Source organism: Ursus americanus, chromosome 11 (assembly GCF_024610735.1).
Source record: "Ursus americanus isolate L20-20 chromosome 11, mUrsAme1.1.p, whole genome shotgun sequence".
Classification (NCBI taxonomy): Eukaryota; Metazoa; Chordata; class Mammalia; order Carnivora; family Ursidae; genus Ursus; species Ursus americanus.
In genome coordinates, this window is record NC_142137.1 from 55,696,818 (window position 1) to 55,723,546 (window position 26,729).

General features: G+C 39.6%; 1 protein-coding gene across 13 annotated transcripts in view; it reads left to right on the plus strand.

Annotated features, from left to right (window-relative positions):
- Positions 1-26,729, plus strand: part of UTRN (utrophin) — a 486,188-nt gene that overhangs the window by 87,683 nt on the left and 371,776 nt on the right. For 11 of the 13 annotated variants that reach the window (XM_087865550.1, XM_087865561.1, XM_087865551.1 and 8 more), the window contains one exon: positions 14,212-14,273. The exons of the other annotated variants lie outside the window; for them this stretch is intronic. In XM_087865550.1, coding sequence (XP_087721676.1) covers positions 14,212-14,273 — 62 coding nt within the window. The remainder of the gene's footprint in view (positions 1-14,211; positions 14,274-26,729) is intronic. 13 annotated transcript variants of the gene reach the window in all.

A 26,729-nucleotide genomic window follows, 5' to 3' on the forward strand; every position in this document is an offset into this window, starting at 1 on the left:
TTTGTTCATACTGTGGATTTTATCTCTGTTGTCCAACTCTACTTGAATAAGCTTTTCAATAAAAAAGTATTAATGGCTCATGTGAACTTTTTACATAGTTATTAGCTATGTAAATTGAAAATGGGGGAATATGCATTTTCCAATCTGAGACTATTTAAATCATTTTACTCGTTAACTTTCAGTTTATACACTTTGAAGCCAGGAATGCTGTGTTTCATGGGCTGATTTCTTAACGGTGAGGTCCACAGGAAGAAATCCTTGCTCCTGAAGTTTTAAGGGGAAACATAGTGTTCCTTTCTGGCATGTTCTTGGATAAAGGATTGCATTTTAATGTACTTGCAGTTTTGAAAATGTAATTACTAAAATGACTCTTCACCCTTTTAAATTATGTTACATTTGGTTTTAACTTGCCATGGCTTAATATTAGAATACTCTAAAATAGAGAAAAATTCAAAAAGTACTTCTGAAATACTCTATTTTCTATTTTAAAAATAATACATATATATGTATAATAAATGTATACACAGACACACACACACACACACACACACACACACACACACACACACTTATATACATACTTGAGAAAGTCCAGGTGGCTTGGTGTAATCTGTCAGTAACGTTTTGGTTTACATTAATCTTCTATTTTTGTCTTCCCATCTTCATAACTGATCAGTACCCTGATAATTTTACGTTGAAATACTTGGATTTATTGCAAGAAGCGTATTTTAAATGATGCAACTCCCTTTTCAACAATGTTTCCATAGTGCAGAGACGAGAAGAGGGGAAGGCGTGAACCCCCAGAAGCACAGTTACTTTACCTGTCCCCAGTTATCTCTTCAGACTGAAGTGGGAAACTCAGTGGAAAGACAGATAGAAGGAAAAGCAGTGTAACCTGGAGAGTTTCATTTTTGGAAATGTGTGACCTTCACTGCAGCAGTGTAGGAGCTTGGGGTTTGTCTCTAAGGGAGCTCTTCTTGCCTGCTGAGTGTTGGCATCTCCACTCTCTCCCTTCCTCCCTCCCTCCCGCATCCTTCCTGTCTGCGTGTAATTACAGACAGGCCATGTCTCCCTTATCCTCACCATCCCCCACCGAGGCAGGCAGACAGACAGACCTTCTCCCAGCCCAGTTTATTTTTATAGCTGCCACATTCTCTTCCCTTCCTACTTGTTTACATTAAAGTAGAAAACCACACACCTTTTGCAGAATGGGTGTTTTAAAGAAAAAAATGGTACACAAGTATTATTTGTTATAGAAATTTGAAAACATAGTTCATAAAAATAGAACATAAGAATCTCTCAGGATCTTAGAAATAAATGGTGCTAATATTTTGCCTCTTGTCTTTCTAGTCAGTCCTATAAGCACACAATGTATAAATGAAACACTGTATACTCTTTAATGATCTGCTTTTTCCCCCTTTAATATATTGTGAAAATCTTAACATATCTTCACATATTCTTTCTTAATATCATTTTTTGGTGAGATTTTATTTTTAAATAATTTCTACACCCAGCGTAGGGCTCAAACTCACTACCTCGAGATCAAGAGTCACATGCTTCACTGACTGAGCCAGCCAGGCACCCTCTTAAATATCATTTTTTAATGGTTGTATTTTTGCATGAAAATATTGCATGAAAATATACTTTAAAATAATCCTTATGGGTGGGTATTTAGATTGTTTACAGGCTTTTTTTTTTTTTTGAGTACTTCGAAGAAGTTCATTCTTTTGAATGTGTCTAAGTACGTGAGAATCTAATTATTTCCTTAAGATAAATTTCCAGAATTTGTAGGTCAGTGGTCATATAATCTTAAATATGTTAGTACAGATGTTGTCGTATTGCTCCAGGAAACTTAAAATAATACACATACATGTTTGCCAACCCACAGCCAGCTTCCTTGCTCCCTTGGCAACAGTGGATACCAGCTGGTTCTGGGTGGTTCAATTCACCATCTTTCTTCAGGCATTCTTTTCCCAGCTCCTCTGGTCCTTTAACTTTGTTAAGTATGCCTTTCTTCTGAAAACTTGAGCTCCTGGGATGGTCTCCTGTAGGTGAAGACATTCTCCTCACCGCCCTAGTCTTTCATTGTCACAGACTTGCTTGACAACTTCACCTGAATATCTTGCTAACCCCTGATTCATGAGGTGCAGAGACTTCCTTTCTTTCCTAAGTGTTTTCTCTTCCTCTGCTTCTATTTCTCTTTTCCTTCTTTTTTTTAAATGGAGAGGCACTGCCGTCCTACACATTGCCCGAAAACCTGGGACTTTTTTTGGCTTCTCTTCTTCTTCATTGCCCTTCTGGTAATTCAGTAGTCAAGTCATGGTAACCTCACCTGGACCACTCAGTGCCTCTTGCATCCATCTCTTCCTTCCTTTTTTTTATTTTTTTAAGATTTTATTTATTTATTTGTCAGAGAGAGACAGCCAGCGAGAGAGGGAACACAAGCAGGGGCAAAGGGAGAGGAAGAAGCAGGCTTCCCGCTGAGCAAGGAGCCCTATGCAGGACTCGGTCCCAGGACCCTGGGATCATGCCCTGAGCGGAAGGCAGACGCTTAACGACCGCGCCACCCAGGCACCCCTATCTCTTCCTTTCTAATTTCATTGCTACCTTACTACTTCTGGCTATCAGATGTCCATCATGGGCAACTGTAATAAGCCTCATGTTGGCTTCCTTTCTTCTGGCCTCTCTCTCTATGAATCCATTTTTCATGTGAAACTCACTACAGCACACTACTGATCATGTTATTCCTTGGCTCAGAAAAAGTCAGTGGTCCACATTGCTTGTTCTTTTGAACTTAGCTTGATTTTAAAAGTCCTCCACGATCTAGCTGCAGCGCATTTAAAATATTCAATGATAACACAACTGTCTGTGATCAAAAATCATCCAGCCAGAGAAACAACTCATAGTTTTGTCCCTGTGTCCTGTTCTTTATGCCTAGAGGACTTTATGCCTAGAGGACTTTATGCCTAGAGACAAATGCCCTAACGGTGTCTACATGCCTCAAATAAATCAATTCAAATGCAACTTATTCCTTGCATCCTCTTCTGATTCCCTCCTCAATCCCATCAAAAAGAAATATTTTTCCTCCACATTTATGAATGTATCTATACCTAAGATATTAATTATAGTTGTCCATCTCTTATTTATATACTTGTCTTATCCTCTCCCCACCCCGACCCTTCCCTCCATGATAACTTCTTGAAAGCGTCGTCTGAATCTCTTTTGGGACCAGCATAATAGATGCTCAGTGAAACACTATCTGGTGGTCAGTAAATGCCGCTTTCTGTTTCTTTGTTTCCCACAAAATAGATGAACAAGTAATTTTCATCTAAAGAGTAGGAAATATAAAACTTTAAGTGGTGACTATTAACAAAGAGTGGAAATATTTCCAATTCTTAGTATGTCTGTTTATCAGACAGGAAGTCTTATGAAACAACTTAAACTAGGTCGTTCATGCACAACTGTTAATTTTTGCTTTATTTTTGGTCAATCCTGTTTGCTCCCAATGCTTAAAAGTAGGTTATGAGCGCAATCGATTGTCCCACTGGGAGAGCTGCAATGAAAGCAGCTTCTCAAACCTGCCATGCACATTGGCATTCATTAAACGATCATTATGAGCAAGCAGGCTCAGAAACAGTTCATACAGCCTGTTTCATAAGCTTATAAGCGACAGCTCTCTGTCCTTCTGAAGGACATGAGAGTTTTAGTTGGAGTAAATGCAGCAGTATTCCAGAGCTGTGCCGTGTAGTGTGGGATGGCTACTGTGCCCTTGAACCATGACCAGTCTGAGTTGGGATGTGCTATAAATGTAAAATACACCTCAGATTTCAAAAGGGTAGTAAAAAAAAGTGTAAAATAGCAATAGTTTAAAAAATATTGAGTAAACGTCAAAATGATGCTATTTTGCATCTATATGGGGTAAAGAACACATATTATTAAAATTACTTTTACCTCCTTTTTTTTTTTAACATGGCTACTAGAAAACTAAAAATTTAAATTTTTTATATATATAGCTTGCATTGTTCAATAGAACAGTGCTCTTTTAGAGAGAGGATTTAGTTAGACTTACCACCAGTATCAGGCCAAGGATCATCCCCAGCCGGTGGTTTTAAGGGATTGAGCCTCCCAGATGTGCCAGATTTTTATTCTTTTTAGTCAGTGGTGGAACCTGTCTGTAAAATATTTTGGCCAATCCACATTTATTGAATAAAACTAAACTCACCGGTGGGAGAGTGTTTCTAACCTTCTAATTATGTCAATTACCAAGCGCAGTAAAAGCACATTTCTCATGTTCATTAAATTAATTGGCAAAGTCTCTGGTGTTAATGGTGACAAAGATAACATAGCTTGGTAGAGGCCACCTCTAGGGTTTAGCCTTTCTAATTAAATTAAAACTTACCTTGTCTGGAGTTTTATCCTAGGTTGGGATAACATAAGCCTCTGAAATGGTTTGCGTGCTGGACTTTATGTGTTCCCCTGTGGCCAGCCTTTCCAGTGGTTACGCAACTTGCCTCTCCTTTCCTGTCTTTCCTCTCAGGATTCCCCTCCTCCACTTCACAAAAGAAAGACACACCACTCTCCCTCTCCAAATCTTACTGTGCTTCGTTACTGCATTATTGCAAACAAGGGGACAATGTTAGAATGCAAAGTAAAGAACATTCCCTTAAAAATTATTAAAATGGTTAGTGCTTTATTACATCCAGGGGCAAGGCTTTGTGCCTGCCATGCATGCATTCATGCATCCATCCATCCATCCCTCTCTGAATGAGAATTCTGATGGGAGCTGTTGCCCGGTTACCCTGGAGACACATATGAACATGGTTTATAAATAGAAAAGTAAAGTCAGACTTCCCTCGTCAGAAGATAAGTCTGATTGGCTGATTAGTTTGACAATGAGGACTAGTTTTGCCAATTACGTAGTAGAAACATTTTCTAATAATTGAATGAGCTTAATTTGTGACTCCTTAACAATGTGCTGAAATTATATCTTTATAACTATTTAGATTTACCATAGATATTAATGCATGCAACTTAAAAATGTGCATGGGAATTCTTTTAGAGGTTCATGAACAAAAATGTTTGAAGCCTCTGACTTTAACACAAACATAGCATCACACTTTCTATGTTGCAGATGTATATTATAGGGGCACCTGGTTGGCTCAGTTGGTTAAGTGTCTGCCTTCGGCTCAGGTCACGATCGTAGGGTCCTGGGATTGAGCCCCATGTCTGACTGTCTGCTCAGTGGGGAGCCTGCTTCTCCCTCTGCCTCTGCCTGCTGCTCTCACCCCCCCCCACTTGTGCTCTCTCTCTCTCTCAAATAAATAAATAAAATCTTTAAAAAAATGTATTTTATAGACCTTGTACAGGAACTTTTTTTTTTTTTAAGATTTTATTTATTTGAGAGAGAGAGAGAACAGAGGGAGAGTGAGAGGGAGAAGTAGACTCCCTGCTGAGCAGGGAGCCCGATGCCGGTGATCCCAGGAGCTTGGGATCATGACCTGAGCTGAAGGCAGATGCGTAATGACTGAGCCACCCAGGTGTCCTATGCAGGAGGTTGTAAGTAGAGAAAGAAAAGGTGCAGGAAGACACTCCAGGAAAGAAGTGGTATTTGGGGTTGCTTGAGGGTGGACACACCCATGCAGCCAGGTGATCTATATGGCTGAGAATTCCACCGAAATGGTGACCTAAGCCAAGACAGGTCCAGGGAGGGGTTTTGGAAAAGAATATTCAGAGAGGCAGGATGGAGGGATGTTTGGATGTTTAAAAAAGCAAGATGGGTGGAAGAAGGAGGTAAGTAATAAAAATTAAGAGGAGAGAAGGAGGAAAAGAGTCTCAGCCCTAGGGATTTTTCAAATGATGGGTTGTAGTCAAGGAGGCTGGTAGTTCTGGACATTTTGGAATATTCATTCTGGCCTCTTAAGGTTGTGTAGAATTTTGCAAGTCAAATCTTGATGAGCTAAAGATAGTTTTTCTTTGAGTCTCGAATTCCTTGGGGCCACATTGCTCTTTGGGGCTACCCGGGGACTCTCCTGAGTGGCTGAATTGAAGGGCGGCACTTGAGCTTGCATGAATTGTGGTCTGGGTCTTCGTCTGTCTCAGGGTGCTTACGTGGGCCCCCACGCACACAGAAGTAAACGGAAGTAGTTCCAAGGAGGGAAGTCAAACAGTCCCGCCATACCTTTTACTTCATTGGAGTTGTTGGCTTCAGAATGTTATCACTGGCGTCTAACGATGCTCATTCACTCATTATTAATTTCTTGCTGCTTTTCAGTATGTATTTTTATCTGACTGTGATGACCCAAAGTTGTAATTATAGAACACATGTGGTCTACAGCTAAAGTTTTTCCAGCAGTTATACAGGAAATAATAGCATCCCTACATAGGAGTACGAGGAGATATTTGGGTACTAAAAGTATTTTCTTTTCCTTTGGGTATTTTTTGCAAGATTTTTTGTTTGAGAAATACTATTTATTGGACATTTTTGTTTTATTACGTGGACTTATTAGGAATCTAAAAGGAACCTAGACGAATCCCCTAGATTCTGCATAATATGGGGAAAATAATTAAATAATTAAAATGAGAACATTACTATGTGAATATTTAGCAGTCTTGAAAGGACATGTTTTTGCTACTATTTTAGAAAGTAGAACTTGTCATGAGAAAGTTTGAAGTCAGATCCCTGGAATGTTTTTTCCATTCAAAAAAATTTTTCCCCATTCTCATGAAAACTCATTTGCATAAATTTTCATACATCTGGAGATATCTGTTTATGAAGATGTCTGTAGACAGTTTGTAGAACATAAAGGATCTTTAATAGGAATAAAGTAAGAGAATTTCACAGATATTTTCTTTTTAAAAGTCTAGCTTTTTTATCACTAAAATCACTTAAAAATTAGTTTTCTATTGACTTTTCATAACAGTGACTTATCATCGTTATGACTCATTCAGCTCTTCCTAAGTAACCTCTCCTTGTACTGTGACATTTCAAGTGATTTTTTTTTCTAAGGATTTTTAATTTATTTATTTCAGAAAGAGAGAAAGAGGGAGAGAGTGTGAGCAGGGGGGAGGGGCAGAGGGAGAGGGAGAAGTAGACTCCCCTCTGCGCAGGGAGCCCATGCGAGACTTGATCCCAGGACCCTGAGATCATGACCTGTGCTGAAGGCAAGACACTTAACGGACTGAGTCAGCCAGGCTCCTTGCAAGCGATTTTCATAAAACTCCTTCACTCCTGGGACAGAAATCCAAAATAAAGTGTTTGTATGTAAAATTTACAATTTCTGCCCCCATAAATTCAGTGCTTGTTCTTTTGCATTTGCAACATATATAATACAGTTTATGTCCAAGATGTAAAGAGTTTTTCCAGAAGATGTTTCCAGAGAAAAGGTTTCAAACACAATTCTGGGTACCTATAAATCTTACAGTCTTTAGGTTGAGTTTAGCAGCTCTAGAAAGTGAAAGTTGGAAAACATTCCCTCCTGTATTTAAAAAACTTGAATTCATCAACTAGAAAATAGGTAAGAGGTGAATAAACTCTAAAATTAGAAGATGGTCAGGAATTATTGGTTATATCTAATTTTGGAAATAATTCTTTAGGGAATAGATTGTTTTGCAGTGTTTTGTGGGTTAAATGCGAAAGAGCTATCTCTGAACCCCAGTGACTTTGAAGTAACGTGCTGTTGCACTTGGACTAGTTTAGAAAGTCTTCAGGATATCTCAGAGTTTGGTGGTTTTTGCATTTTCCAAGTGCAGTCTTATGGCCAGCGTCATTAGTCATTAGAGAAATGCAAATTCAAACCATAACATAGCACTTCACACCTACTAGGATGGCTATCATTAAAAAAAGGAAAGTTAATGTTAGTGAGGATGTGGAGACTGAAATCTGTGAACATTGCTGATAGGAGTATAAAATGGTGTAGTCGCAATGGAAAGCAGTTTCCATGGAAGGCAGTTTCTCAAAATCTAAACATAGAACGACCACATGACACAGCCATTCCATTCCTAGGTATATACCCAAGGGAACTGAAAGCAGGGACTCGAACAGGTACTCACATGCCAGTTTTTTTTGTGGCTTTATTCACAATACCCAAAAGGTAGAAATGACCCAAGTGTCTATCAACAGACGATTGGATGAATAAAATGTGGCATATAGGCGCATCTGGGTGGCTCAGTCGGTTTAGCGTCCAGCTCTTGGTTTTGGCTCAGGTCATGATCTCCATGATCTCAGCGTCGTGAGATCGAGCTCCGTGTCAGGCTCTGTGCTCAGTGTGTGGAGTCTGCTTGTACCTCTCCCTCTCTCCTTCCCCTGCTCGCTCTTGCTTTCTCTCTCTCTCCTAAATAAATAAATAAATAAATAAATAAATAAATAATCTGTTTTTAAAAAGTGGCATATACATACAATGAAATATTCAGCCATAAAAAGGAAGGAAATTCTGACACGTGCTACAACATGGATGACCCTAGAAAACACGATGCTAGGTGAAATAAGCCAGATGCACAAAGACAGGTACTGTATGATTCACTTACATGAAATATCTAGAAGAGGCAAATACATAGAGATAGTAGGTTAGAGGTTACTAGCGCCTGGGAGAAGGGGGAATGGGAGAATTATCACACTTTATTTATTTTGTAAGTAGGCTCCACTCCCAATGGTGGGGTTGAACATACAACCCCGAAATCAAGAGTCACATGCTCTGTGGGCTGAGCCAGCCAGGTGCCCCTGTGAATGGGAGAATTATTGCTTCATGGTTATAAAATTTCTATTTGGGCAGATGAAAAAAGTTTTGGACATAGTGGTGATGGTCATACAACCTTGACAATGTAATTAATGCCATTGGATTGCACACTTTAATATGGTTAAAGTGGCAAACTTTATGTTCTGCGTATTTCACCACAATTTAAAAAAATTAATAATGAAATATACCAAAAAACCATTGAATTATAGACTTTACATGGATGAATTGTACGGTATGTGAATTGTATTGGAATCAAGATGTTAAAAAGCTTTGCAAGCATGGGAGGAGTACTGGATAAAGAGATGGGGATTCTGATTTGATTTCTGGTACCACCTAACTTCATCTCATGGGATAAGCTGCTGACGTGTCTAGTTTCAGGATGGGGTTTGATCAGGTCCTCTAATTTTATATTCTTTCCTGCTCTGAGACGTGCTGATTCTGTGAGAGTAATAAGGTGGGTAGTTTGGGTGGGTTAGGTTGGTTCCTGCTGAAACAAACATTTTCCTCCAATGATAAAAATGACAGAAATCCCAAATACAGTGCAGGTGGGTGTGTAGACTTTTTGGAATCTAAGGGCTGCAGAATTGCCATGAATTTGGGAGGGAAGTGAATGGATCATGCTAGAAGAACCTGTGTTTATGTAAAGAGGTTGCTTTTCAAAGAATCCATATTTTCTTAAAAATTTTTTTGAGCATGTATTTCTAACTCTGTACTCATCTTCTTTTTATGGGTATAAACATTTTTCAGGATTGAAAACTTTCTAAAGTTTGGAGTATTTTAGAATTATTCTTTTAATGTTATTATATGTTAAAACCCTCTGTTTTCTCCTAGATACACAATTATGTTTTAATTAAATATGCTCTTTTTTGTTAGGTATTGAGTTTGAGCCTGAAATGAAGAAGGTATTATTCTATTTTCTCTTACTCTGTTTAGAATGCCCCTCTTTGCATGAACCAGACTTCATCTGTCCTTCAGGATAGATTTTAAATGCCTTTTTTTCCTCATGAAACTCTGACCTCCTTGTGCTTGGCATTGAAGGCAGGCTGGGGAGTCAGTGGGACCTGGTTCTGTTTGTGACTCTTGACACTTGCGCAGTGGGTGACACTGAACAATTCATTCAGCTTTTGTCCCTGGATCTCAGGCTTCTCATTTGAAAAGTAAAGTTGTTTTCCTCTCGTCACTTCACCCACCTTCACATCTCCCAAAGAGACCATCGACTTGTGTTTTGCTTTTTATAGAGTGAAGTCTGAAAGTCTGTTTCAAATGCAGTTTTTGGCTTTAATAGCTTCAAAGTATAAATGCGATAAACATACGAAGATAACTTTTGAAATGTTAATTATCTAAACTCCACATATACTTAGGTAGTTTTGACAATTTTGAAAAGCACATTTTTAAGTTTGTTTTTTTTTTTTCCAGGCCCTCTGAGGATGTCAGATTTTGAAACAAACTTGGAGTTTACACACTCTAATTGAGAGCAGTCTGTCTCCTCTTGTCTCTGTGTCTTTGACTACTTGGTTGTAACATTTGGCAGATTATTACATAATATTTACATATTTCTATGTGCCATTTTAATTCATGTTGTTTCAATAAATGAATTGGTGGTGTTCAGAGGCCAACTAAGTGGGTAGGAGACACCAAGAGAGGAGAATGATCTCACTAAGCCTTTGTGGTAGGTTTCTTTGGGCTTGATTAAATACAGTAGCCAGAAAAAGAAGAAGTGGGAGTATGATCTGAAATGCTTTCATTGCTTCCGAAATAATCTCTTTTGCTAATGAGAAACTGGCTTTCTAGGGTGAGTTGCATTTCATGAGAGGCTTTAATAAAGCCAATCCAAGTTTTAAATCATCCAACAAGGCATTTCTTTTTTGGCTTAAAGTGTAGGGACTTCTCCTCTGAATAGCTGCATTCGATGGAACTCAGGTTATTGCCAGCAAACTGGACACTCTTCAATTGCTTTGGAAGATGGACCGACGGATAATGCTTTCTCTCTAATACTAGTCTGGTTTTAATGGTGGTATACATGTTCCTAGGACTTGGGTGTCTCCATAAGGGAAACAAGTCTAATGTCTGTGCCACATTTCCAGTTTAAGATTTAAATTGAGATTTGTGGCTACGTTCTGCTGAAAGAATTTTTGATATGCATTTGAGCTGGTGAAGTGAAAAAAATTGCAAGCCAGTTTCCTGGAAGATTTATCAGGCAGTTTTGTTGATCTTTCTTGCTTCACTTCTCTCACCCATCACAGAAATAAAATTCCAGGCGAGACAGCAGCAGAGGCCCTTGGATCTGTGTGAGCATGTCAGAAGCATTTTAAGAGAAGCAAAATATTTAGAGGAAGAATTTGGAAAATCAGCCTTAAGGGATTTAACACATTTTTCTTCTCCTAATTCAGTCCCGTGTTTGTCCCCCTAATGGAGGAAGGTCATTAATGAATAAGATTTGCTAAGCCCTGAAAGGCTTTCAGAAGCTAAAGGGTTTTTCTAAAATCCAAATCTAAAGAAAATGCTTGTTTGGAAACTAGAATGAATACATTTAGAGTGTAAATTATACTAACTTATTTATATAAAATAATCCAGTTATATTTAAGATGGTGTTGTCTGCACATTTTTATTTTGGAGAAATTAAATGGCAGATGGGCTTGATAATGGAGAGCTGAATGACTTTGAGACTTTTGAAGTTCTGTATAAATTTCTAGGAAGAGCAAAATGATTGATCAGAAGTGCATGACTGAGATTTTTTAGTTGTCTTGCAACCACTTTGCGAGCATGTTTTCATCTCCCAGAAACAGGACCTGGGCCAGCGTTGTTACCTTAATTGTGGTGCAGAGGGCAGTTTTCTACTAGTAAGTGTTCCAAATTTGTTACATTTTAATCTCATAATTGAAAGGCTGCAGTCTAATTCCAGTTCTTTTACTGAATTCCTCTCTGGTAGAAAATAAGAGGTGTGTGTGTGTGTGTGTGTGTGTGTGTGTGTGTGTGTGTTTGTGTGTGATAGAAAAGGGAAATGTGAACTAACACCTTTTTGGAGTATAAACTCTTTTCTCCCCCTTTTTTAACTGTACCAGGAAAATGAATACAGAGGCGTTTTTATAAATTTGGGAGTATTTTTGATGCCAGACAATTTATCGCTACAACCTCATACTTTATTTCATATTGGTTACTTAGACTCATATTCAAACTTTGATTTGACCCAAAGATCAAAGATTATTATAGAAACATTAACTTATTAATTTTTATAAACATCTCTGAATGGCAGGAATCTGTTTTTAGAATTTGATTTCCTTCTTTATGTGATAAGTTGAAAAGACTTGCTTACCATTTACAGTGCACATACTCATTTCTTTGTCCAGTCTACATCTGGAGAGGAACCTATGAAGTATTAAATATTTTAATGTTTTTGAAAATAAGAAGGTGAAATGCTCAGAAAAGAGGATAAGAAAAACACAAAATTTATTAATATTAATCCTTAAGAATGTTCCCCATTTTTATGGGGATAAAAGTTGTATGAATGTTATGAAATGAACATATATAAACATAATAAAATTTAATATTTATGACCTTTACATGTATTTTTGTTCATAGCATTATGGAATAATGTGTATGGTAAAATATACAAAAATAAATACTTTCTGAGGTGAATGGGACAAATAATTAGTTTTTCTAAGACTCCGAACGCTGATATTTAATATTATATTTATATTGGTGGGGCTGGTATAGTGCTCTCCGCAGGTCGATGTATGTGGCTGACTTCTAGTGTGTGTATAATCTCCGCTCTGTCCCTCTTAGGCGTGACTGCAATGGGGGGGGAGATTCAGAGTGTGTAAGCAAGTCCTCTTGGTTAATAAATGGCTTATATGTGGCATTGATCGATGGCAGAAAGCCTGAAATCAGGTCTGATGCTGACTGCATTGTCCTTTCTGGAAGGCAGGCTACCTCTCAGTGCAATTAACATCAAGAAGGTTCTTAGACAACAGTTTTGTTTTTCATGCTTGCCCCCTTTGTGTCTCTGAGTCAGTCTCCAATTACCTTTATGGTTGTGTAAAAGTGCACTCTTTTCTGGAGCTGCAGCTATCCTGTTTATTTCAGGAATGACCTTTTAATCACAAACTCTCCTTCCAGAAGGGAGTAAGGACCGAAGATACCACAAACTTGGTGAAGGGGTGGGTGAGCTTCTAATTCTGCTGTGAGAGATGCGTGAGGAGGTCTCTGTGGAGGGCAGTCCTTTGAGGTAGATGGACAGGGAGCAGAGCGCACGGGGGGCCTCTCTGTTCTTGTTTTGCTGTTACGAGGGGGGAGGCAGCCTGGCAGTGTGGATGGTACCCGGGCAGGCAGTGTATTCATACACACAGACAGAACCGCAGCATTCTGCAGGGTTCCAAATCCTCTGGAGGCCGCTTTCAGAACCAGTTAGGGATTGTTAATGTGCTGTTTTGTAGGTGTTAAGCCAACAGTGACTCTTGCTGGGTGTAATAGAGAACTGGGGAGCAGTTGAAGAGGATATCATTAGAAGTAACAGAGAGGGTACAATGGGTACTTATCTGCCATGTTTACATGTATACTGTAGTAATAATTATAGCAATAACAATAACAAAGAGCTCAATGCCAGCTCTTTGCCAAGTGGTTTCCGCTTATATTCACTAATCCTCAGAATGCCCTTGCAGGCTGGGTGTTATTTATCTCTCTTTTACAGATGAGAACCCGAGGCGAAGAGGCATAGTAATGATTTACCCGAGGTCACACACTAAGTGGATTGGGGTGCGGTCTATTTTATTCTAAAGCCCTTTGTTCTTTTTGATGTATCACATGGTTTCCTTGTGCTTAACTAAATCATTCTGCCCATCTTCAAGAAGTTCAAGATGCTGTAGTTTTTAAAGTCAACTTTTATTGGCTGTGGCTTAGAACACGAATTTGTAATCAAAACCAAAGTTGATCATTTAAAAAAAGAAGACGCTGATTTCTCCACTTGTAAAATACTGATATATCAAGATCATTAAAACCTTGTCCTGGCAGTCTTCCTACAAGAAAACAGGTTGTGGAATACCCTTATGCTAGTTTTTGTTTTGGAGGGCGTAAGACTGGTACAAAAAAGGAGGAAGATCATGAGTTTCTTAGGTTTTTGTGGATAACTTCGATTTTTGTTTTGGACATGCTAACATCTTTATCAGGCTGAAATTTTACTTAAACAAAATGCAGAAGAAAGTATTATGTGCAATAGTGTGAAAGTGAGGTGCTGATTCTATCCCACAGGCATGGCCGTAATGGTTGGTGGCGATGGGGGGCCAGCTCCCTGGGGAAGGTGCCTGACCTTCCTGTGTGAGCTGACTCCCTCCGCCTTCCGTTCTTAGCTGTGGATCTCTGTGCCCGAGGAGCTACTTGCAGACTGCTACTTTAAACTCTGCTGGATGGGGATGATTGTATTTAGAACCCTTCCCAAAGGTACACACGTTCATACATTTCCCTTCTCTCCTTTTCCCTCCTACAGATGAACACAATGATGTGCAGAAGAAAACCTTTACCAAATGGATTAACGCACGATTTTCAAAGGTAACAGAGACTTTCAAACACTTTATGGTGATTCAGATGCCTCTTTCAGATTGACAGAGTTTGTTGGGAGGTGCAATGAATGTTCCCATAACATGGGAATCTCCTGAGTATGCAGAGACATTTATACTTTTTAAAAATTCTCTTTTCAAATATATTTAAACGGAAGTCCTGGTACAAACAGTTCATGGTGTAAACACCTTCATGGGATAAACAGCTTTTTATTTTTACCTGGCATTCTCCAGATACAGGCCAACAGTTTGCTACTTTTGACTCTGTGAATCCTGGGTACATTTAGGAAATGAATATATCACTAGGCAAATTTTGTGTTCCCTTAGCTAGACAGATGATGATTTCACTTTGCCTGGTTAAAATCAGCTTGTTACCCAGGCAGCCGTTCTACCTCCTGCAGAAACGGTTAGGGTTTTTCCTACCTGCGGGTGTGGCTAATACTGTTGATCTGCACTGTGGTTCTTTTTTTGTGCGCTTTCTCACTTCTTTCCCCGAGGATCTACTCTTTCTCAGCATTCCTAACGGCTTGGAACAAAATCAGTGTTTTGAGTGATACTCTTTGTAGGGGCGGGGCAAACCGACAAAGGACTTGGCAGTGCTATTCTCAGCCTCGTTCTTATGGAATTATCCATTCGGCACTGACACTGGGATTTGGTCCCTTAAATTTGAAGTGGGAGGGAAATTTGCAGGACTCCACACTAGAAGGAGGAGAAATAAAGGTTTCTGGGAGACACATCATCATAGGCTTTTCAGTAGTATGAAAGCTACTTTAATTACAAGTTATTTGTTTTCAAAATTTTCTATTTGAGAAGGCTGCAAAGGTCAAGAAAATAAACACTGGTATTTCTTTGAGGCAACGTGAGAATGTTTTAGGATTACTTTGTGCAGCGGCACGGTTTAAAAATTGCTTCACATCCCAGTGTTTACAGATGATTATTTGATTGCAGTGTTTTTTTAGGTTTTGCACGTTTTTGTTGAGGGATGTTTTATCTTGCCTCTGAGAATGTAAGGAATGTGGAAACGAACTTTGACAGAAGGGTCAAGAATATAGAAGTACTTGCGTAACTGGTGGATTTATGTATAGGATTTATTCCAGAGCAGACATAGGTATTTTGGGGGAAATTTTAATTTGTTTTATTTTAGAGGCACAGGTACGTCTGGGTGCTTTGGATTTGACAGTATCTGAAACTTTTGAAGTATCCATCTGCGTGTGACCATATTCTGGGCAACAGAGTTCCAGCAACTGAGAGAGTCTGGATATGAGAGGTTTTATCCCAGTGGTTTTATGGGTGCTCAGATGTGTGAGGTTAGCCATCCTGGTTGCTATTGAGGATGATCCAGTGATTTCTAGGGAGAGCAAGTTAAGCAGACCTACTTTTTAGCAGCTCCGCGTGGTCATTGCGGAAGAATTACCGTAGAACTGATTTTAAAGATCATTTGGAAGCATCGTAGTCTTGGTAGACCTACGTTTGGGGGACATTTGAAACTGGGTGAATGACTTTTACCCCTGTTTATGAGAATGGAGAGAACTAGTGCAATGGGGCATGGAAAGGTGGAGAGTAGAAGAGAGGTGACAACTGAGAAAGAATAATTGGAAAATGTCGAACTTTATCAGTATTGCCATGAATCTGGCTCAGGCTGGCTGGTACCGTGACAGGATTTGCTAGATGGTTGAGCTGGAGCATTACCCAGTAGACCCGCTTCATCTCCAGGCCCAGAGCTGTTGCTCATGGATGCAAGGCTGCCACCAGCCTGTCACTCATACCCAGTGTGGCCCAGGTACCCCCTTGCTGAGCTTTAAAAATATCCTCACTGAAGCTACTGTCCCTTGACTTCTTTTCCATTGGATGGTCTTCATTGTCATTGATCATTTGGGTCATGCACCTGAATTCTCTCAAGAAATAGCTCAGTATCGGGGCGCCTGGGTGGCTCAGTCAGTTAAGCGTCTGACTCTTAGTTTCGGCTCAGGGCATGATCTCAGGGTCGTGAGACTGAGCCCCACGTTGGGCTCCATGCTCCTTGGGGAGTCTGCTTGGGATTCAATCTCTCCCTCGTCCTCTGCCCTCCCCCATGCTCACTCTCACTCTCTCTCTTTCTCTAATAAATAAATAAATCTTAAAGAAAAAAAAAAGAAATAGCTCAGTATTTATTGCTGATTATTAACATCTTTAAAAAGACCTCAAATAACACAAAGTCCAGTACTACCAGGATAGTTTACTTAATGAACTTGATATTTAAACTTGTACATTTATAATGTACATATTATTCTGCAATATTAAGTGAGGGTTTTAGGTCCCATGTACATTATTTGCCCCAGGAAGCTTGTAATTATTGCCAAGACAGTGAAAAGACCAGGTAATATCATTTTTAACATTTTTAACATTTTAACAGTTCCAGTTATATAAACTGACAGAGAAGCTAAAGGCTTATTTTGTTTGGAGAAAAAGTATCAAAAGTAGAGCTGACCCTGGAAACATTTCCTTTCAGATGACTTTGAGTAAGAAATCAAAGTAGAAGGAAAATTTGATAGTTCTAGAACAAACTTATCAAAGACATTATGAATATTTGGATAGAAAGAGATGGAGGGTTCATGGCAGTGACATTGAACTTCATCCACATGTTTTCTTTCCTCTGGCTGTCTTAAATCCTTAAATCAGATTGCTTCCACACTGCCCGTCAGGAAAGAGAATAACACATTTCTCTATGCTGGGAGATTTCCATAGATTCCCCATACAGCTTAATTCCACTCTGCTGGGAAAAGGTAGTTTTGGGGCATGGTGTCACTAGGTAATCCAGAAGCTAGCACAAGAAAAAAAAATTCCTGTTGAAGAGGATGAATTTGATTTCCTTTATTTTTTATCCAGGTCCTTTGGCATATTGTGGTAGCTTAAAATAGAATTATTGAGTCTGCTGCTTCCGTGCAGTGTGGGTCCCTCCCCAGAGCTGTCGGGCCCTTGTGCTGAAAAATGCAAATAGATAACTGATGGCATCTTCCACCGTTTAGGAATTTATTTAGAATTCCATGCCTGGACTTTTTCTTTGTGGTCCCCTGCCCGGCCCATTGTAATCAAATATCAAATCTTATTGATTCCACTACTTATATATATTCAAAATGTCTATTTATCTCTCTCTTTTCTGACACATCCTTTTGCCAAGTCACTATCATCTGAGTTAGGAAAAAATGTGAAGACTTTAAGGTAGGCAAAAAGATTAGTGAGAGTCCTGTCAGCTCAGACATCTGGGTTATTGGCCTTCCCTTATCTGTGAGCTACTCTACAACTCTCAAGAGTTGTAGAAAACAGATAATAATGCAAATGATTCTTATCCATAAAAATGCAAAGTAGGTGGAATGCAATTGATTATTATCCCTTGGATAGAACCATTTTTGCATCTGTTGTAAATTTATTTCTGCTTTCCTTTATTGTATATAAACATGTGGTCTTTTGAGTTCTCCTTTGAACCAGTCATAACACCTTACTGGTTCTCTTGTCAATGAGTTAAAGTCTATGACACATGTTGATATTACATGTGTATGAGACTCATGATTTTACTGTTTTTTTTGAAAATTATCCCTGAACACATGGACAGCTGTAATAATCTGCCAGCTGTTTCTGCCATGCAATGCTTTGCCTGTCTATTCCCTTCCTTCTACTTTCTACAGAGTAGCAGGAGTGATCTTAAAGTGTACGTTTCAATGCCCTTTTCTCTTCAGTTAAATCTATCAGTGGCCGCCCACTGTTTTTACTTGGCTTTTAAGTTCCTGAATTGTTGCCCACTCCAGTCTACTCCTGACTGCATTTTGCTTTACTCTGGTTCCCTCTTGATGCTCTAGTTATCACGATGAGCCTTCTCATGGCTTCTACCCTTTCTCCTTCTTCCATCTTTTCCTGGCCAACTCCTTCTCCTATTTCTTGCCTGAGCTGAAATGTCATTTCCCCAAGGATACCTTTTCTGAATTCCCAGATGAGGGTGGATATGCGCTATCCTCGTAAAGCGTTATCCATTGATGCATTGATCAGAATTATACTTTAGACAGTTGCAGCTGAAAATATTTGTCTCTTCTTCCCTAATCAGTAGGATGCTCCTTGGGTGCAAGGATTGTTTATTTTGTTCACTGGCACCACTTCTGGCATTGGGGAGGCCCCCAGTGAGCATTTATAGGCTTGATAGATTAGTGAATGGCAGTGACAGAAACATATTTAAATACCTAATACTTTATATCCATAAACCAGTTGGAAGTGGTTATATTGGAAAGAGTAGGAGTGAGTATAGAATTGAGTACAAAATGGCATAAACAGTGTTATTTCATGAATATGAATACATTTTGCTGCATTTACTCACAAAAATTGGCAAACAGATCCAGCTACGCAGTTTCCCTATTTACCTGGTTTTTTTGGAATTGCACTGGAAAGGTTGTTAAATTACCATTTGGATTTAATACACAAGATTTTCACACTGGCTGCAAGGATTCTTCAAATAGAATCCTTCTATTAAATTTGGGTGATGAAAAATGAGATTTAAAAGTTAAAATCGGCTCAATTCATTCCTTGGTAAGGGATTTGGTGAAGAGCTTGAGAATATTGAATAATACGGATCTAAAACCGTCTTTTGATTTTTCACTATATGAAGAAGTATGATAGCTAAGGCATCATTCACTATAAATATACATTCTTTTTGCTGCAAATCCTTGTTGATATGTTACAGAGGTATGCTTTGGAGTTTGGGAATCCTGAGAAGTCAGTCACCCAGTGTAGAGGAGCTTATGGTTGATGGATTTTAAAAAGTTTTGAAGAGCTCAGAAGAAAATGATTATCTAAAGGAGCTAAGAGTTAGGAAATTTAACACTTATTCGTGGATGTGCTCCTCATTTATTTATGACCTCAGGGAAATTATTAGCCAATTTTTTCAGGTCACTTGGTTTTTATTCCTTTAGCTATAAAACACACTTGATCGTCATTACTTGCCTTATACTGCTAAGAAATATTGAGGCATTGTTATGAAACATGATAGGAGATTATAATTACTTAGGAATGCTAAATTAGGACCCTCTCAGGTAACCCTAACTTGTGGTACCCCTGGTCTCTGCTATACATATATTTTAAAACAGAAACGGAAAAAAAAAAAAAAAAAAGCATTGGCTCATTAAACCCACTTATTCCATTGTCTGGTGGGTAAAACGTGTTCCCTCTCATTTTTAAGAGCCTCTGGTTTGTTAGTGGACTGGTCTCCCAAGGGAGGCAGTGACGGCCTCGTTGCTTCACTGTTGGGAACTTCCTTTGGACTCCCAGCCTGCGTTTTCCTTGGCTGACTTTCAGAGCTGCTCATCTGGCAGAGCTGAGACATGCACATTGCAGAAGTTCTTTTATCAGTTTGGTGAGGCCATTCTCAAAAGAGGTTTAACAAATAGAGGTTAGAGAATGTGCAGACTTAAAAATGCTGAACTTTAGTTTGGGCAGATTTCTGCCTTTCCCTTTTGGAAGACAAAGATGAGCCAAGTTTTCATATAAGTCACTGAATTCCAAACTTGAAATTTAAATTGATGGAGCATAAAAGGAAAGTCTGTGAAGCATTTTTTTTTTTTTTTAAATAGATTTCAATGTGGAGAGCTATTCAAATGTGTTCCTTTTGGAGACAGTGGGACATTGCTTTGAGTGTCCCATTGTTTTCTCCTCTTTTTATGTTGGAAGTTGATGGTCACAAAAATGAGAGTGGGAAAAGATGTGTAGGGAGCTTTGTAGAAGATGGGGCAAGAAGAGCAGCCCGCAGGTGTTCAGTTTTCCTTTCCGTCTTGTGAGGGAGACAGTACGGGCTTCCTGTGTGACGGTCAGGAGCACCCACAGTAGAGATTTGAACCCCGTGAGTTACGCACTGTGGCCACTGTGCATGGAGCATGGCAGCTTAACTCATTGTTTTAGGCGCCATAACTGTTCAGTTGGTTCAGAAGTTTCAATTTATGTTTACTCACCATTACCTCTCAAAAGCAAACAATAAAGTGCACTCCATATTCCTAAACAGTTCCAAGCTATGTTTTGGCTACATTATGTAAGTTTGGTTTTGTTGTTATTGTTTGTTTTCATTCAATTTGATTTCTTTTGTTTTGGTTCCAAACAGTATACTTGCAAAATCACTTTCACCTGGTTACTGTGGTTAAAGTAAAAAAATAAAATAAATTTATTATGCTGTGTTTGTGTCTTGTACGTATTATTTAATAAATGATTTTGACTGAGCCCATTAGTATTTGTAATTGTTAAGCACATTTATAGTATTTGTTGATTCTTTTTAACGGATGCTCAGTTTTGAGGTTGATCTGCTGAGAGTAAATGACCTTTCACCCTTTACCTGGAAAGGGATGAGCCAAGCCACCGACCTTGTGCTTTTCCATTCAGCCTGAGTGACCCCACCATCCCCACCTTCAGAGATGGGCTCTGGTTGGTGCAGGGGTGGGGGTAGGTCTAAGCCGGTATGGGCCAGTGAGCGGTAAGGAGAGAATTGTTGAAGAGGTGGGGGAGAGTTTTGGGGGAAAGAAGCTCTTTCTGTTAAACAGAGCTAGGAGACCCTGGATCCGTTTTCAGCTGTACCTAACCTTAGGAAGCCTTTAGCTCCCATCGCTATAGGTAGCCGCCTGCCAACCACGAGTGGAGCCAGATTGGGTTGGGGGATGGGGAGAGTTGATACTGTTAATTTTGTTTTTGTCCTCTGTTGGGGAAATTAAAAAAAAAAAAAAATCCTGCCAATAGAAAGACCTCTATTTGATATAGAATACAGAGCAAACACAATTCATTATTGTTACTATCAGATTTGGTGAATGTAAGCAGTTGATGAAAAACTGGAAGGTCTGGACAGAACTTCACACAAATATGCAGTAAAGTCAAAGCAAGAATGATGAACACTTATCTCCTGGAGAGATAAATGGAGGCACCTTGTCTGGGTCTCTTGTGTACCTCCTGCGAGACTCCTGAGTTACTCTGAGGTCTTTGTTATCTTGCATTAGAAAGCTGGAGATAGGAGTTTATCTAATTCCTGACCCAAAAGTTGGTGCTATTGTGTTTTTAAGGAGACACCCTGAGGGGAAAGAAAGGGCAGGGCAGCTGCCTCTCCTTTATTAAACAAAGGAAGTGTCATTTTATTTACCTCTGTGTTATCATTATCAATGCCATAACTAATGCCTTGCCCTGGTCCCATGGTAGCCTGTGGTTTGAGGAACTGCACTCTCCAAACATCTCCACTGCTTTGCCAGTTGTGTATTGTTATAGATCTTGCCTGGTATGCATCTGGAGTGGGTTTATTCAGCCTGCAGACCTCACCTGGTTGTTTGTCCATGGAGTATGCAGTCGGCTCTGCCTCTGGCTGCCAGCTGTGTGAGCCCCACGTGTGGTTCCTTATCATCCCAGTTTGTCAGCGCTATCTCAGTTACTTTGCTTACCTGAAAATCAAGGTGAGACTTCTCTTACATGCTGTATGACTTGATTCTCAGAAAGGTATTATTTGGTTTAGTTTGTGCTTCATAGTATTTTGTAGTTTTTTAAGGAATCCTTGATTTGATTCCTGTGTGAACACTGCATAAATCATTGCTCTGTAGTGAATGTGTCGCTAGTGAGATTACCTGAGCCATGTTTCTCCAGTCCCTCACTCTCCTTCCTTTTCTTCCCTCCTTCCCTCCTTTCAAGAAAGCTGCTTCTTCTTTTTTTTTTTTTTTAAAGATTTTATTTATTTATGTGACAGAGAGACAGCCAGCGAGAGAGGGAACACAGCAGGGGAGTGGGAGAGGAAGAAGCAGGCTCATAGCGGAGGAGCCCGATGTGGGACTCGATCCCTGTACGCCGGGATCACGCCCTGAGCCGAAGGCAGACGCTTGACGCTTTAACGACTGCGCTACCCAGGCGCCCCATCAAGCAAGCTACTAAATGGAATCTTTTTCAGTTCTTAAGAACTTGTGCTGACCACCTTGGATTCTTAAAGTAAATGGCCGAGAGCCATATGCTCACTGATTCTTTGTAGCAATCTTGCTGGCTTTTCTTTGCAAGGTGTTTAAAGACCTCCTTGCACACTACATCAAAAACTAATGATGCGCTATGCAGTGGCTAACTGAACATAATAAAAAAAAATATAAAGACCTCCTTAGGCATTTCATTGCACCCATTTTGCTCTTACTTTTCTCAGTCAAAAGCAATGTTGCTTTCATCCTTTCCTTGTGGGGTGGAATCATAAAGTTGATATTGACCATCATGGTTCTTCATTTCATTAGTGAAGCTATAAGTTTATAGTTGTGATGAACCTAATTTTATCAGTTTGCTTAATCTTCACTAGACATACTATTCTTTGTTTTAATCTATTATTTATTTTATGCAATACACATCACAAAAAGTTAGAAGAAATCCAAAGAAAGTATTCTTCTACTACTTTTAATTCCACTACCAAAAGTGTAACATTTTTGTTATAAAAAACTTAAAAAAATATTTATGTGTAAACATAATTAACCAGAATGGCCTTGTTCATAGTGCTCACTGATGCACTTACTGACTTTTAAGAAAATGAAGAATTACAAGAGCCAAAGGATGCTACGTTTGCATCAGTGCTGAGATTTGGGATTCATAAATGAAAGACTCTGGCTTTAAAAATGTTAAAAGAAATATTAAGTTATATTGCTTAGTTCTCTTTGAAGTTTTAAAATAACCAACCCCTCGCCAAAACTGATCAAAACCAAAAAACAAAAAAAAATAAGAGAGAGATGCTAAAGCTTACAGTACGTTATCAGCAGCTGGAGACCTCAGATTAATCTCAGACGAATCTGAGAAGAATGCAAATACATTATGGTATACATGCTGTATAGTATATGTGTACATATGTATATGCCGTATATATCCGTGTATATGATACGTGTGTGTGTGCGTGCACACACGGGAGATAGTAACTGAATTGCATTGGCTGCCTCAAATCCTGTTTTGAAAATAGAGCATCAATAAATAACGGAATAGCTGAACAGTGTCAAAGGGCTCACATTTATTATTTGTTTGTAAGATAACATATCAGATATGTTAGTTGTGAAAGCATTTAAAAACTTATGTTTTCACTCATCTCCTTATTAAACCCAGTTGTAACTTGATTATTTATAATGAGATTAGGTAAATCATAGGACAGATGCTGTCTGTGTACTGTGTCTGTTACTTGGTACAAATTTGGCAGAACCACGCTCGCTCATGAGTCCTTCTTAATGTGCTCACCATGCTGTGTTGGTACTGGTTTTGTTTATGTCTAGGTTCTGAGGGTCTTGAAGCAAGGCCTGCATTTGTCAGCCACGAGTGGTCAGTGTCAGCCTAAGCAACTGCAGAGAGAAGGCACTGATCAGTCTTGCAAATGGAAAATCCAAGTCCTAATTCTGTCTGTGGTTGGTTGATTGTTGCTATAAAGACTTGGCACTTTGCCCTTCTAAGAACTCCAAACTACACTTGCTAAATTTTACTTTCTTATTCAATCTTCTACAGATTTTTTTTTTCCTATTACCGCTACTACTATTGCTGAAAAACTTGGCCTCTATAATGGAAATAACTGTGACTTGGGAGTATTGAAGAAGGAGGAGAATCAGACAGTGTCAGATTAGAGACAGGGTGGGGACGTGATCGCAGAGGATCTTTTTCTTGGAGTTTGGATTGCCTTTGCCTATAATGGGAGCCCTTTGCCTATAATTAGAGCTATTCTGGCTCTTATGCAGAAGCAAAGGGATCAATTAGCCTAGTCCTGGAGGCATGAACTGGAGCGGGAGCCATGATGACAAGGAGAGGTGGTTACCTTTGGAATGTGTGTTTGGAGCTAGAAACATGAGGTGAGGAGTGAGTGAGTGGAAAAAAAAGAATCTGAAATGACCTACTTCTTTGTGTTTTGCTCTGACTGCTGGTGTCGTGTATTCAATCATGTTTTCTAGTCTTTGGATGGTGCGGTGTCTGCGTGTGTTTGTGCGCGTGTGTCCTTTCCACAGAGTTTATCAATCCCTCAGCGGACTCACTGTTGACTACGCGTACATCTCACCTGTGGTTATGCCCTGTGCAGAGATTGCTAACCAGTCGCCCGACGATCTGGTATGCCCGTGGACACAATTTGTTTATCTGCACAATGCTTTCAGGAAACTACAAATATCAGGAGTTGACACAGATACATTCAGATTTCCAGGTTCTTTTGAAAAACCAGAAGTCCTGCCCACAGTGAGCTGGGATTCCTACGTGGCTGCCGGTGGCGGGAAATGAGCACTAGCTGTCCCCGAAGCCTTTGGGCTGATTTCTCCAGGGGTGACGGAACCCATCAGGTTGGCTTTATGTGGTCGTACTGTCACAAGTCCCCATCAGTCTTGGCAGCTGCTGCCCTCCTACAGACCCTGGCTTCTCCTCATGCGCTGTGATGACAGTTTGTTTGTATCCTCTGACACTTTTTAAATCCAGTAGCTTCCATGTCCCAGCTGCTGGTATCAATACTGGTTCTTCTTGTCACAATGGTGGGGTTAAAGCTGGTGTCAGGAGAGTGCACAGAAGTACTGGGGGGGGGGAAAGGGTTGGAGGAGGACGTCACCAAGGCTGGTCACCTGTAGCATCTGTCATCTGGACTCATATCATGTTGCCTTTTCAATTTTTTAAGGTTAAATGTGACCCACAGCTTATCTACATTCCAAATTCAAGACTGTTCATTTGTACTATTTTGTGTTTATTGGAATACTATCAGAACCCTCTCTTGTGAATGAGGAGGGTGGCCTGAACTTGGCGTTTCTGCAGGGCCAAGCACAAAGGAGGCATTCACCATATATTTGTCTGATTGAATTATTAAACTGTATTTTCTCTGTCAGAGAAGGCTCTGCAAATATGTCTTTGTAAAGAATTAAACATCTAAATAAGAGGTTGACTGTCAGGATGAATTGGTTTTTAGTTGTATTCAATGATGACTTCTGACATTTCCAAACAATTTCCCAGGGTGGACCCCATGTTGAGAGCCTGTGATGTGAAAGCACAGATACACTGTAAAGCTGTGTGCTTGGGAAAAAATCGTCTTCATTTTGAGTTCGTTTCAATGTGATATATATTTTGTTGCTTTCTTTGGAAGTCATTAAATAGAACTCCCTCTATTCTGTCCCCCCCCCTTAAGTATTTCCTTGCTTCTTTGTCATAGTCCTGTCCCCTTGTAATTTTAGTGGCAGCTTAGCACAGACTTTGAAAACATGGATTTAGGAACTGGATTCTGTAGTATTAGATCCTGGTTCTACCTTCACTTGTCACGTCACCCCTGTCTCCGTTTCCCTACTTCAAAATATTATTATCAAGAAATAACTAATACATGTGACTAATACATCTAAATCTCTATAAATCTCTTAGAACATTTCTAAGTCGTTGCGTTACTCGAAGAACATTTCATGTTTCCACGCCTGTTTGTGTACAGCCCACAAGCTAGGAATGGGTTTGACATTTTTTGTTCCTGTTACAGTAGGATCGAGTAGTTTGGGTAGAGACCACCTGGCCGGCAATGCCTAATCTAGGTACTCTCTGAATCTTTCCAACAGAAATTTTCTGATCTCTGCCTGTAGGGCACAAAGCACTGAATCACCATACATACAGGTGTTACTCTCTTGGGTAGTAGATAGAACTTGCTCTTTGATATAGTCTGGTTCTTTCCATCTCTATATAGGACATTTGTAAGTTGTATTTGTCAGGAATACGTTCTTTTGTAGAGACTGGCCATGTGTGTGTTGAGTGTGGGTGTGTGTTTCTGTGGAAGCTTTGAACCACAGTTTTGGATTTGTACAAGCCCAGGTACTTTCCTTTACTTTGTCCAGTGAGGAGATTCACAGGCTCTATTTTCCCCTCTTTGGCCATCCTGCAGGTGTAATCCTTCTGAGGATTCTCAATAGGAATATATACTGATAACACCATTACTGGCATGGGGTGGGAGAATGTTAGAGAAAGGGACACAGCACAAAACATGTATTTTATTGATCACCATCAATATTCATCTGAAATTTGGAGATAGATTGTGTTGCTGTTACTGTAAGGTTTTGTTTTATGTTTTTAAAGAAAATAGGACATTTGTTATACTGCATAAATGATTGACTTCTAGAAAGACGGGTCTATGTCTGGGCTGTGTTTGTTTCAACAGAATGCTCCGCAGGGAGCTTTTCTCAAGGTTTGTTGCTCAGTAAACCAATGAACTGGACAAGAGAGGAAAAGAGTGTCTCTTCTAGAAAAATTAATGCTACTCCTTAATACCGTGTACTTTGCCACGGAGTGACAGTGGAGCTTAGGGAAGAATCTGGTGAGTTTGCTGTTGAATTATGGCTTGTCTCATGGTGCAGACCTACAGCGCAGTGTGGCGTGCTCTAGGCTGTCACGTTCATGGCTTTGGACTGGGCCATATCCCTACCGGTCATCATATTAGTGAATTTGGGACTGAGAAGGGCTTTGTCTATGAACTGAC